This window comes from Rhipicephalus sanguineus, chromosome 7 (assembly GCF_013339695.2).
Source record: "Rhipicephalus sanguineus isolate Rsan-2018 chromosome 7, BIME_Rsan_1.4, whole genome shotgun sequence".
Taxonomy (NCBI): domain Eukaryota; kingdom Metazoa; phylum Arthropoda; class Arachnida; order Ixodida; family Ixodidae; genus Rhipicephalus; species Rhipicephalus sanguineus.
This window is the reverse complement of record NC_051182.1, coordinates 124,376,648-124,391,311: the sequence shown is the minus strand read 5'-3', so window position 1 is coordinate 124,391,311 and position 14,664 is coordinate 124,376,648. Positions and strand designations below refer to the sequence as shown.

Below are 14,664 nucleotides of genomic sequence, written 5' to 3'. Positions count from 1 at the left end.
TTAAAACTTAGCATACGCTAACCACCGAGACTACGACAAAAGCTAAACATTATCTGTCGGGGTTTAACGTCCCAAAACCATGATATGATTATGAGAAACGCCGTAATGGGGGGCTCCGCAAATTTCGACCACCTGGGCTTCTTTAACGTGCACCTAAATCTAAGCACACGGGCCTCGAGCATTGTCGCCTCCATCGAAAATGCGGCAGCCGCGACCGGGATTCGATCCCGCGACCTGCGGTTCAGCAGTCGAGCACCATAACCACTAGACTGCCGTGACGGCCGAAACCAAAACAGGCTTGCGATACAACGTAACGAGGTTTCGGAACTTTTAAGCTGGTGAGCGTCTTTGGGTTACGTTAATACGTTAGATCAGAAGCTCCCAAGTAACCTTCGCACACCGCGAGCCAGTGAAAGAAGCGGATCAAGACAATCTCTACCCATTGCACACGACTAAATTAAGCAGGGCGGGTGCGAACGAAATCGAGCAATTCTTGCCGTTTCGAATCAGGATAAATTGCCTACCCACAGAGCAATAACGCGAGAGAAAATGAGGCGACAGGCAACCGGCTTTCTTTCGTATATGGAGGTTTAGTTTCAGCCTCGTTTCAATGTCGGAGCCTAATGCACGTATATTTGTCTTGGTTCGTACGCGAAGCAGCTACAACTGCGTAATAAAATAATAAATAAAATCGTTACCAAATTCCCAGACGCGCCGTGCGCGCATTCTCGAACGAAAGGAAACAGGTGTATCGCCCATACTTTGAAATTCAGGAACAAATATGACAAAAAAAATGCGAGTGGTTGAGGGGTGCTTAGGTTTTCGCATACTGTCACCTGACTGTGACAGTGCAGAAAGCAGGACGGCGTCGGTAAAGATGAAATGCTTAATTGGGCGGCCTCGTGCCCAGTAAAGAAAGACTCAAAGTACAAGCAACACTCGCTGATACGATACAACGTCAACGGCGAGTACGGACGTCGCGCCTCTACTAACCTGCTCATCTGTCAAATGCGTCGTCTTCTATGCATGCCGTATCGAACCTTCAAGCGTTATGGCTGGTACCAGCATTAGGTCTAAAACAAACTCGCCTACTCGTGTCGTGCGCTTAATCTTAACAGAACAGTCTGAAACAATCGCGACGTTTCTAAACATGGCGGCGTGGTCTGCGACAAGTGGTGGTAACAGTTTCTGGGGGTGAAAGCCGATGACATCACAAATAAAACAATAAGCGCGCGGGGCGATATGATCGACCTACACGTGGCTTTCGCGCGGGAGCTAGCACGGCCAGTAGCAAGGCGGATGCGCGCAAGCCAGCACCAATGGGCGCGCAATGCAGACTGACGTCATGAGCCGGACTGCCGGTGGCTCCGCCTTCGGAGAACATCGGCGCGTGCATGAGCGGGACTATTTCTTTAGTCGTGGAGGCGATCGGCTGCCGCGCTTCGGTCGTCTGGGCGGGGCCTCTCCGGACTTCTTAGGTTGTATCCGACTATAGACAAATGAGACGCAGGCACAACACTTGTCCAGTCGTGAAGAGAACAGAATAGATAATTTTACATAGTTAATTGTCAAAGCTGCGAACGTCAGAAACACTGCAAAATATCACGTGAGAGCAAAAAAAAAAAAAAAGAACACGAGGAGAACGGTGGAGGGAACAATTTCGATGGAGGCGAAAATGTTTGAGGCCCGTGTACTATGCAATGTCTGTGCACGCTAAAGAACGCCAGGTGGTAAAAATTTCCGGCGCCCTCTCCTACGGCGTCCCTCATAATCATATTGGGGTTATGGGACGTTAAACTCCAGATATTATTAGAGAACGTTGCGCGAACATTGCTGAGGTGCAGGGTTGGCCACATCTGAGCTGAACACCATATTATTATTCAAGCCGGTAAAACTAGAAAATTTATTTTACTTCACCTAATATTATGGTGTCGATAAGCACAATAATAAATACTATTCTGATTATGCGTTAAACATCAGCTTTTATGATGTCTTGAATACAAATGACGTGTTCACCACTACCGACCGACAAGAATCGCTGCAAATGAGAGCCTGAATATTCCAGTGGTAACGCAGAAAGTCTTGTTGAAGAAAACGCATAGGCCGATATTCATCATTCTTAAAGAACCACAGCGAGACGAAACCGACAGCACACATCGAGTATTATTTCTTCTTCGAATTGCGGTAGTCCGTTGCTCTCCTACGAAACAAAAAAAAAAAAACGTAAGAACTGCAAACTCTGTTCTGACTCGTGTTACACATTCCCCCAGAAGAAACACGTACAGCGCCACGACGTCAGCTTTCGTTCGTGGTAACGAAAACGATGATAATGATTAGCCCTCCTGCTAGAAAACTCCGCCCAAATCCAACCAAACGGAATTCGTAATGCGCAGTAGAGTCACAACACGCGCGGAAGCAGATTGCCCGTCGTGATAGCTGCGTCATCAATGATTTACGAAGCAGTTTCACACCAGCGTCCCACCACTCCTACAAAAGTTAAATGGTTCGTTCTGTCTGCAATGTAACGTATAATCTGAGGCGGATTACCCACGCTCTGACATCGCGAGATCGACTCCACCGCATGGTCGTCTCAGTCGCTTCATCTATTCGAACTTATGCATGAGCTTTTCATATTCGATCGACCAATCGCGAATATATTCAAGCGTGTTGACCGAAAAGTGGCATTTCCCTGTTCGTTTATCGCTGCTTCATATAGCACGTTATTACAAGTGAACTGCAGTGGCAAAATCTTCGCATTGGGTCCAAGAATCGGTTTACTTCTTCTCCGGATGCCTATCGTGAGAAACTCACCATAGACAAACGAACAAGCAAGCAAGCAAGGAAGCAAGCAAGGAAACAAACATAGGATATGTTTCAACCCATTTCATTCCCGGTCCTGGGAAATTGGCTTTCGATGGTTGCGAAAGTATTGCACTGAAGCCGAGTCGAGTGAGAGAGTGATATGGAGAGAAAGAGAGACTAGCCAGCTGGGACGTGAAAATAAATGAGATTGCCGAGTGGAACTTCACACCAACTCTGTGTTAGTTCCTTTCTAACCTGAATTACCTCGTGTTTATTTTTGCGTCCGTTAGAGCCGGCGAATATTTGCAGTACGCAATTGCTGAACTGTTTGTTTTAATGTTGAATATCTTGTGTTTCTCATATTCTGATAATGATGGCCGGCGTGGGCGTCCCGCGAGAGCTTTTGTTCGTTTAAATTTTCTTTTATTATAATTATTATTTCAAATATCAAAACGAACTGAAGCGAGAATATTGCACTAGGGGGAGATCGCGCAGTGTTGCCAAACCGGATGTGTGCGCCTGTCATTGTTGATGACTAAAAGGGTGCGCTAAGCCGTTATGCTTGCGCCAATATACCGAGCCACAGCAAGCTCGAATATAAAAATGCCGCGCTCCTGTTGATGGCGAATAAGTTCGTAAATATGTTCACCCAATTCAGAAATGCGCTTTCGGGCAATATCGGAGCTCTGACGCTCTTTCTTTGCGATAAACTTTGTGATATGCTTAGCGAGCACTTAGCGTGTTTATCTCTAGTTGCTGTCACCAATCGCTAGGCTGCCTGTGGAGGCGCTGATTTCAACTCTGGAAAGCTTCAGCAGAGGGTCAGTACGTAGATTTAAATCGGTAGCGCGCAAATAACGCGAAAGCCTCAGGAATAACAGCAGTGCTTTCGTGTCACGTAGCTCGCACGTAGACAGTGCTTTGACACGGGCCAGGAATGTGCTGCAGATATACAAGCCTGCGCTACGTTACAAAGATAAAAGTGGCCATCACGGACTGCGTGCCAAGAAGCGACAGCGACCAGGGTGCACACGTAATATTTCGGGAGCTAGCAAATCTTCAGTAAGCATTGCTCTTGGGCGAGTTGGTTGTAATCCACGTAGGGCATTTGGCAAGCAAGCGGAAAGCCATGACTTCAAAACACGGTGCTCACGTGTACCACCGCGCGGAGCGGCTGGAGGTGGCGGGTGTGAGTTGCGATAAATTGCATCGCTTCGCCGGCGCCACCGGGAACCACAGACTGAAGCACTGTTTACCGAATGCAGTCTCCAAGTGCCACGAAAGTTCTCGACCTCACCGTCACCATCACTGCCAGCAACCACGCGCTCCGAGTATAGCGTTTAAATCGCCAAGCACTGTAGAATTCCGTTATTTACGGCGAAAGTGCGCCTATAAACGTGCCAACGTCAAGTAATTATGCTTCAATAAATGAAAACTGTATTGACCGAAGCATGTATTCCAGTACCGCTATCACGGAGATACTTATTACGGGACTTTCAGAAAAGGTTTCGTCACGCCCCAAGAATAGCTAGCAGTCATGACAACGCAGCACTGTGCCATCACTTGAAGATCATTTTCACCGATGATTATGGAAGAACCCTCGTTCACCTACCAGTTTCGCTGCTTGTAGAGCTCTCGAAGGGGAACAGGAAGCCACGCGGCGTATATTCAGGTTGCTGGCCGCTTGCGTCGTCACGGCGACGAACCACACAACACGTGGGACGCAGAAGCGTCCAAATGCACGAAACGACGAACACACGCTGCCCACTAACTTTCACGCAGCCGCGAAAGCTAAACGTGACGCGATAACGCACGCTGCAACTCGAAAAGCAAAGAAAACGCGAGACAGCACGACTATGGTCCATCAAGCCAGCGCGCTCAAGTGAGAAATGCCTTTTCACAAAGCCCGAAGCTGCACAGGCTTGCACGAATATTCGATGTGTTTTTTAGTTGCAGAAGCGCTGGCTTGTAGGTGTCGCTTAGAACAAGCTATTCTATTGCAACATTAGAAAAATATGTATATGTGTACTTAAAGTCGCTATCGTTACATCAGTGTGAGTTGTCAATTTCTTTATCAAATTTTTCGGTCTGTTGTTCGCACTAATTTTATTTTCACGTAGCTCCTTCTCTGTTCGTCCCTTCATTCGTTACCCTCCTTCTCACCTATTCGTGCTTCGGGTTAGCTACACGACATTTTGTATTGGGGAGTAGGCCCTGTGCTGTTTTGCACTCGAACTTTTGTGACCAAGTTGGAGTCAAAGGGCTCTGTTCTTCCTTAGAGCGTACGGAACACGATATTTGAAGTCATAGCGATGTAGTATACTATGTAATTATGAACCCATGGTTCTTTAAAGCACATATGTGGTGAGACGCGTGAGTCTCAATAAGAGAGTTGACGCGTCTCTTTAAGGAGAGCTATATTTGTGGGAGTGATATACGTGACAGAAACGTCTCAACGGACTCTTTCTTTTTTTCTTTACAGTGTAGAAATACTTGTGCAAATTCCACAGATGTCTCTCACAGGTCCACCTTTATTTTTTTTTTTTTTTTGCGCCAGTGCTAGCCACGCACTGAATCACGCTATGCCACGCCGAGGAGAAAATATCCCCGGCAATTAAAGCTGGTCGCATAAGTGGTCTGAAATACGCCGGGATAAGAATGGGAGAACGTTTTGTGTCTAGCACGTTTGATCTCAGCATAGTAAAGATTTCGGACACTCAAGCTTTGCTGGGTGGATATAAATTCTACAGCACCGAGCTTCTAATATATCCAAGCTGTCGCGGAGAATCGTATTGTTCGTCCCAAATGGTGCGTTTCAAGCGTGCGTCGCCCCTCTGTATGATAATTAGATCGTTGTATCTTGTGAGGAGCTCGGAATTCGGGGAACGCGAAATAAACATTTCACTTCGAATAATGTGTAGGACAAAGCCCCTCGAGGGAGAACTGAAAGCGATCGATAACAATTTTGCCTGGACAGTTCCCATATACGCTTCCACTTGTCCAGCTCCATTAGGTGGACAGATATAAATGGCTCCGCAATAGAGAGTGCCGCCGGGAATTGTGCGGTGTGCGCGCGCCGCCACCTAGCGGTCATTTCTCCAGTTTGTACATAAGCGAAGCTTTATATGCAGGATTTCGTTCAACTATTGTTCGTGAGTGCACTATTTGTTTTTGTTTTCATGCGGAATACTTTAAAAAAATTCACTATCGCACTTTTTGTGACAGAATCGCTCACATTTATGATTCAGTATTGTTTGCTTGCTTTCGTACTTACGCCTTTGATAAGAACTCAGACATACTAATGCGAATAACATTCTTGATTAACTCTGCCGTCCGGGACGAATTTGTATATTATTTTTTTACGAATTATGCGCCATGTGAATATGCCCGGCAAGTTCTCTTGTATTGTTCACAGATTCCTTTTTTTTCATTGTTTGTCTTTCTCTGCACATAGTCTAGCGCCGCATCAATGTTCAGAGATCATTAGCGGCTGTGATCGCGCCTGTGCACTCCCTCTCACTTTTTTGTTTTTGCTTTTTCTGATGTAAAGAAGCAAATCACACTTTCTTTTCTAGATCAACTCCCAGTTTTTCTATGGCGTTTTGCTTTCGACCACATACCAGAACATAGAGCTACATCATTGCCTCCGAGATTCTCCGGCCGGTGGCCGACGCGCCGAGACATTTCGGAGGCCATGGTTGTTCACTGCTACTTAAGAACGATGTTAACAAAACTGTTGTCTTATCTAGGGACGTACTTGGTGTAATCGGTGAGCGGGCCACGGGTCATTAGATATAACGTTGACGTTGTTTTAACAGTGGAGCCGAAGGCCTATAGACCTGTGCCACCGGTATTTGCAGTTATATTTACACACTGTTTAAGAATAAATGCTGCGAGAAAAATCTTGCCATTAGTTCTAATAATTTAAGCTACCTGTTGGGTCACGTTGGTTAGTAGTCTCTAAATGAACGCTCACGTTAACGAGTATATACTAGTAATGATTATAATGTTGTCTAGCGAGTGGCGAGGACGAGACAGCGTCTGTAGGAAGGTTAGTGAAGGCGAGAATGAAACCACTCTATCGTGTTTTAACTCGGAGAGGTTTAGGGGCCCTTCAATAAATGACGATCTAAATATTAGGCTGCCTACCACTTTCCATATATTCTGGGACTTGCGAGTACACACAACAGTGACAACTTGTTCGTTCCCGAGTATTCCGCCTAAATAGAGATTTTTGCTTGTTCGGTATTCCGTACACGCAAAGGCGTTTTGCGGAATGCCGGGTTACCGGATGATGGTATCGATATCTTGTGGCGCTTCGTTCTACCACAATTATAGACACGTTTTTGTTTCACCTAGTGTCCTTCAGGAAAAAAAATTTTAAAAACACCACTTATTCGACATTAGGCCGTTGGCGCGAATTTATACCAGGAGGAAAGTGGAATGCACTAGGTGTCTGCAATAACAATTCTATGCTTGCCTGGTTCATTTCGGCTCCGCCAGATGGCACCATCTATCCGGTCTCTCAAATTCACGCCTACGGCATCCGGTATAAGGTTTTCGCACTATGTGAGAGGACAGACTAAATCTCTCTAATGTGCTGTAAGCCCCACACAAATTCTCTCCCTCACGTGCAGGCATGAGCCCTCACGGTTCCCTGCGCGGTCGCAGTGCCGGCACCGGCTCCTTCCTCAGCGTGACCGGTTCGCACGAGAAGACCAGTTCCAGCGCCAGCGTGAGCCCCGACGCGTCGGCGACCAACAAGTACCGGCTCGTCGTGCTGGGCGGTCCTCGTGTCGGCAAGTCGGCCATCGTGCACCGCTTCCTGCACGACAGGTTCTTGCACGACTACAGCGCCACCGTCGAAGAGTTTCACCGCGGCGAGTACGACGTCGGTGGTGGCGCCACCGTAGCTCTCGACATCCTCGACACCGGCGGGAGCTTCGAGTTTCCCGCCATGCGGCGCCTCGCTATCGACTCCGGTGAGTGCACAGCATGGAGGAAGGAAAACTCAGGAGAGGCCCTATCGTATCCCAATGCATTGCGAAAAGTGTGGCGGAAGTGACGTCAGATTTATGGGGCAAACAAACCGGTATGGGGCAAACAAAACAGCAGACGCCCCGCGGCGTGCTCTCCGCGGTGGTTCGCTTTTGCTCAGATTTGTAGTCCCGGCGTAAACTTAGCACGTATTGTGCGGTTTGCACGTAGTAAAACGTTGCAAGCAGACGTTTACCAGGCTGTTCGTGCGTGGAAGGCCCGAGCGAGCGCTTTTGTGCAACAGTACAGAAAGTACCGGTACGTGCCGTAATCAAAAACATTCAGCCCCTGCATCATTGTATTCGAACTCACCTAGCAGTGACTTACGCGCTCTACTGGGCGTTAGATCTCTCTTTTCCGTTCTCGTAGCCCGATTGCCCGATTAGCGGTTGCGGCGCAACGCCAACCTATAGTTGACGTAACTTCACGTCGAAAAGAGGACACCGCTGAATTGTATAGGCGATCGTGCACGTAAAGTTTGTAATTCCAGTGCGCACACAACACAAGCACGCAGCGAGCGCACACCGAACAATACATACATCACGTAGTTCGATAATAACAACAAAAGTTTATTGTCCTTTCGTTGAACGACACAGCCTCTAAAACGTACGATGCCTTCAGCGCATGTTATGTACGGCGCGTCAGACGCCAAAAACAAAAGTTCACATGAGTTCTGAGTTGACAGAATGAGTAACAAGCAACAGAGCGCACATCCGAGAGCTTCGCACGCAAATACCATGCCTTAGTGATCAGCAATGAAGCGAACGTATACGTACACATGAAAAGTGACACCCGGTACTGTCCGCGTGCATTGCGTAGCTTTCCTAAAGAACACACACAAAGAGCAGCATGCGTGAATCGACTACACCGCTCGCACGGCAAAAAACAAACAAACAAACAAACAAACAAAAAGGCTGCAAAGTTTCGCGATGCGCGCATGCGCTTGCAAACATCGAGACGGAAGTCGCGAAATGTATCGCTGCGCCTTCGCTAGGAGGCAATGCGGGTGTTTGCGATGTGGAGGCTTCACGAATGTGACGTCAGGGCCTCTCCTTAGTTTTTCCTTCCTCCATGGTGCACAGCATCCTTGTAATCCGCTTTTTCACGGTGCCACGGCGCATGCGCCCTTCCCCTATCGGGAATTCAGTGAAACACAGTGGTGGGGCGAAACACCGGCTACACCGGTTGTCCCGAATCACTCCATAAAGCTACATTCCCATACCAAAATGGTAGAGGGCAGCACAGGAGATGGCGGAAAGGCATGAAGGTAAACTAGACGCGCGTCCGGTTTCATACCCTGCATTGGTGGGATAAGTTAAAAGACAAAAATAAAGATAGAAGAGGGAGGGTGCTATCAGGGTAGAACACGTGCGGCTGCCTGTTACACGTTTACACTCGATCGCTAAGCCCAGTCGACTCTAGAAATCATAGCGAAACCCGCGACGCGCAGCGCCATATTCCGAGGATTTCTCGCTATGAAAATGATCTGTTATTAATTCTACTTAATATAAACCTGACAATGGGCTAGTTGGGTAAACATGATCAAAGTTCTCTAGTCTCCTTTGTGTTGCGCTCCCGTCTTTCGCGCTGCTTTCAGTATCAACCTTAACCAACTCGTCCACTCTTACACCATTTTACCTGCCCTTCTGGGCTTCTGTTCAATCACAGGCGACGCCTTCCTTCTGGTGTACGCGATCGACGACCGCGACTCGTTCGAGCTGGTGCGCAAGCTGCGCGACGACGTGCTGGCGGCGCGCAAGGCGCCCCCTATCGTCGTGGTGGGTAACAAGACCGACCTCGAGTCGCATCGCCAAGTGCAGTCGCAGATGGTCGAGCCGATCGTCTGCATAGACTGGGAGCACGGCTGGGTCGAGTGCTCCGCAAAGGACAACACAAACATCGCCAGGGTCTTCCAGGTACGCTGCCACGTACCAAGGTGGCGAGGACTTCTCTTCGTGTGAAATCGCGTCAACCTAGTGTCATTAATAGATGTTGCTGGTCGAGATTATTCACTAGCGGGGCATAGTTATTTACACTGTAATTTTTTCACGCACTCAACTGCGGGGGCGGCGCCAGATTTCTTTTACTGGGCGGGCACCCACGATAAGTGAGTTCCTTCGGGGGGCAGGGAGACAGGAAACTTAAGCGTTCTTTTCTTACTTATGTTTGGTCGTGGGAGTGGGGGGGGGGGGGGTTAGTGGCGAGACATGGATATGGAGTGACCGCAAGTTGGCTCACATGCACTCGTCTCCTTATGTGTTGTTTCTGGAGAACTCATTTCCTCCATGCATCATTCGCGGCTTTTCAGGCAGGCATCAGACTGAACAGTCCTCGTTGCTGCTTTAACGTGTTTTTCTATTGTCAGAACTCTAATGAGTGTTGTTATAAGGAGGCAGTGTTGAACAGGCAATGTCGCCGGAACCAAGGTTTCCACAAGAATACTTGTCTGGGACAAGTCGACTCGTCGAAGCGATGGCTCCAGCGCCATTCTCTGTCCAGCGGCCTCTCATCACTTCAAGCGCCCACCTTCCTTTGAATTTCAGTATCGTTTAGATTTCTACCGACAATGAGTGTTGTTATCAATTACACTTGACCCGAAACGAGTGTTTGAAAATTTCGAATTTCCAACTGTCGACTCGAGTATACCAATCGAACGGCCTTTGAGCCTGTCCCGTTTATGGCGCCAACTTTTGTGACGGAAATGTTTAAACGGGGAATAGCGCCATAACCGGGCTCTCGCTGCCCGGACTGGTAATCATGTTTGCAGCGCAAACTGGAAACACACGTACACAAGCGAAGACACGAAGACAGGCACGAGAGAGAGCTAGCTCTCGTCCTTCCTTCGTTCCTAGTGTTGTGTACGTGTGTTTATAACATGGGCTGAAAAATTATTGCCAGTTCCAGCAACCAACTAGCCCGCACTACCGCTTCGACTGCCCCGAGCGGAGTTTCTCGCTATAATAATTCTGGTGACAAAGAGGCGGCGGGTGCAATTGCGCGCGTCCTCATTATATTTGGGCGTATTCTTCCAGGAGGCACATTATAAAGCCATTATTGATCGCGTCCGTAAAATGCACACCAACCGGCATGCAGACTTCGATCAATGCGCTTCGGAATGAGATGCGGTTGAGTACAGCACGGTGCGCTCTGGGCCTCATTGAAAACGGCACGTCCTTTCCGCTACAAAGAGCTCTCCGCATATCCAAACGACTGTGGATCAATAAAAGGCCACGGAAGCGGGCCGCTGGGTATTGCTTCCGTGTACGCAATGCGGGCTGTAGCGCTTTCGGGCCTGCAAATATACAGAAGTTTCCTTCACGGAATGTGTAAGGTTGCAGATTGGGATCGCAATAACGCACTGAACGTTTTCACACCTCTATGGGTATTCAAAGGGTGTTAGGTTGGCTCATGGCTAGCACTCTGCTGTTTAAGGGGTAAGGTTTTAGTGATGCGCAGGATTAAACGCATTTTTTCTTTTTCTATCAATTTTTCATCGCGAATATAAATGAGGATGGCTGCAGTAGACTACGCAAGAGGTGCAATAACTCAATTTCTTTGGGTATCGCGGCCGAAATTTTGTATCTGATGTATCTGTACACAACGGCTGGTCAGAATGGCAGCAAAGTTTCTGCAACCTCAAGCCTGTCGTAAGTCACGGAGTCCATGAACATTGAGCTCGGTCCAATGCCCAGGCCACACGCTCTATATCATGGCAGAGCGGGAAGACACGCGTGAGGACAAAGCAGTATTGTCGACAAAACCCTGCAATCCGGCGATCATCACGTAGACCCAGCAATGGCGATCGAACAGCAAAACCCAGCGGTCCGACACGACGTAGCTTGTGCGGTGGTGTAGCAGTGGACATAAGAGACGAGGTTCCCTATGCGTATTACTTCAGTGTATTGCCACCGCGGTCAACTATTCGCCATTTTGGAAACAAGTTGCGGTAATCTATGTTTTTTTTTTCTTGCCTCCTCCTACCTAGGAGCTGCTGGCGCAGGCGCACTTCAAGAGCAAGGTTGCCAAGGCGACGCAGAGCCGGCGCATGTCCCTTCCCGTGAACAGCTTCAGCCGGGACCAACTGAGCCCGGTGTTCAGGCCCAAGGGTGCACGGAAGAGGACGAGCTGCGCAGTCTCCTAAGGCAACGACACGGGAAGGACCAACCGGGAATCTCCGCAGTCAGATGTCATCCTCACCCAGATTGTCCAACCCATGTCAGGTTGATGTTTTCACTGTGAGCAGGCAGAAGGGTTGCAATACTCTACGCGTCACCGAGTCACGTGATTTGCCGAGCGCTAACAGCGATTCCTACTTACTGTTCTCTCTCTCTCTCTCTCTCTCTCTCCGCGAATGTTGTCCTTCTATCTTTCTGTGCCGCTTCTGGTGCTCGGTATTTGAGCTTGAGCCACGATGCAACGCAGCTTGGAGAAAGAAACTGTATAACCTTTTTTTTTTCAAAAGTAATTTTCCATAATCTATAGACAGTCTACAGACGACTTTCTGTGGTGGATATAAATATTTCACACGTGCCCCACGAACTGATTGGACACACGTGAGTCCCGAGTTTTTGTCAGTGGATGCCTGCAGACTTTCCACAATGAACCTGTGTTGATGTTAACTGTAAAACACCAATTAAACCAGACGAAACAGACTCATTATCTCCGCCTTGTCTACCCCTTGCGTAAGATGTTGTTAATATGTCTTTGCGTCATGCGTTGACGACGACGTGAGGGCGTCAGTTCAGTACGTGTTAAAAAGCAATGAAATATTACGCTGAACTTTGCAACGGTCACACCGTGACGCTGTCATCAGTGAGGATTTTCGCTCGCGAGAAGCAAAAACATGCTGCATCGAGAGTCTGCGGACAATCTATAGGCTGCTGTTTCTATCCTGTTTTGTAATGTCCGTCAGACGTAGTCATAGCGTTCCTGCTCGTCGCATGCCGCGAAATAACAGGCTTCATCTGACTACAACCACGTATCTCATGCAACTGTTTGTACTCTCGCTCTCGCGCCCACTGTACGTATGTAATGTACGCCTTCCTAAAGCTAACTTAGCTATATCCCTTCAACTCATTCAAGCGGCAGTGGAAAAAAAAAAGGTTACAGAAGAAAGAAGTCTATATTAACACTTCACGCCGTCAAATCACAAGTATATCCTTTGCCTTTGAGTACTACGGTTTAAAGTTTGGAATGTAAGTGTGGTATATTTGTTCCTCGTTATGTTCTGACACGTTGTTTTCCGGCAGCCCCGAAAGCAAATCTCTTTTCAAGCTCATTCGAGTTTGAATGTACCTCCCGTCCTCTATCGCTAGCCTCCGCTTGTGCTAAAGTTACTTTTTTTGCGGACTCCGTTCAGATACTGCTTCGCGCTGTCTTATCTGACCTTGGTTTCTTTTCGCGCCCAGAACACTCGTCGAATGAAACGTCGCCGTTATCCTTAAGAGCAGCAGGATTTCCATAAAAAAACTTTGAGCCTGGGTGCCCACAATACATCGGTAATCTTAACAGAGTGTGCGCAAGAAGACGTTTGATAGTAATTTATATATATATAGTGTGCAAAGGTTTCCCGTCGAGTAAAGATACTTCAAGGTATAACCTTGAATGTTAAATTATATTTCTACGGCAGCGCAAGCGTGTTAAGTACAGCTACAGTGCCACGTACCTTAAGATAATTCGTTGCTGGGCTAGTTGGTTCGTAGTAGTAAACTGCAGAGCGCAAATTAGGTACGGGACAAAGAAGAACACACACTGCACAGGACAAGCGCTAACGAGCAAAGAATAGCGCTTGTCCTGTGATGTGTGTGCTCTTCTATGTCGCGTACCTTATTTGCGCTCTGAAGTTAACTAGCACCGTGTGCTTCGGCGTAAAACCGAGACGCAATACGAAATTCTGTGCTACAAAATACCGTATAAATACTGCAAAATACCGCAAACAAGGGCCACTGCGAGCATAGACGAGCGAATATACTCGTTAGCATTCGTTAAAGTGTTGAGTTAACAAGTCAAATGGCAGGCTCTTTCACAACCGTTCCTACACCACAGCTGCAATTCGATTATGCTTCGAGGGGGCTCTTTTATTAGCTTCTGAATATCAAAGAACAGCAATTGCTTAACGAAACGGCAAATGAGGGCCGGGCTACGGCGTTCGTGCTGGGCGAGTGGTGTCCTCTATCATGGATTTTCCTTCTGAGGCAAGTCAGTCACCGATTGTGTAGGCCCAGGGGTCTCAAGGACAGTGACTGCCATCGTCTCATGTTCTTTTCTTTTCTTAATAATTATGTGCATGAGCTACGCACGCGGGACTGGTCTAAACCATGTTTCTTTCGTGGGCCACCCCATGCGATCACCATGTGTTGAAATATAACCATGGAACAGAAACTATATTCGAGAATCGGCGTCCCGATTTATGTCTTTCAGAAGATCAGAATCGATGTTTTCAAAATTCTGACATCAAATCCTCTTGAGAAAGGATCCATATATAAGATATAGGAGAGGCCTTCTTTCAGCTGGAATTGTTAGCTGTAATTTTGTTCTGTCAACGCCTAGGAAGCTTCTGACGGTAAGAAATTCACGGAAAGGGGGATACTTCACAAAAAGTCAACGAATAAAAAAGGTAGTGGAGAAAAGAGCACGGATGCTTTTGTTTTCGAAAAGCAAATAATACTGAAAATGTGGCCTTCGCAAGAAACGATGGCATAGCGGACAATAATGCTGAAATTTCAATAAAGGCGACCGAAATACACATTACGGAGTTTTTTTGTTACAGATGAGGTTTCTTGTAAGGTCTGTGCTTTTGTGAAAGGTCAGAATGAAGTTTTATTT

The 14,664-nt window shown here is 47.6% G+C and overlaps 1 protein-coding gene across 1 annotated transcript in view; it reads left to right on the top strand.

The window, feature by feature from the left end:
- Window positions 1–14,051, top strand: part of LOC119398981 (GTP-binding protein Rhes-like) — a 60,343-nt gene extending 46,292 nt beyond the window's left edge. Inside the window, exons 3-5 of the mRNA XM_049417486.1 lie at window positions 7,440–7,784; window positions 9,508–9,755; window positions 11,825–14,051. Coding sequence (XP_049273443.1) covers window positions 7,440–7,784; window positions 9,508–9,755; window positions 11,825–11,980 — 749 coding nt within the window. The 3' untranslated portion in view covers window positions 11,981–14,051. The remainder of the gene's footprint in view (window positions 1–7,439; window positions 7,785–9,507; window positions 9,756–11,824) is intronic.
- The last annotated feature ends 613 nt before the right edge of the window (window positions 14,052–14,664 follow it).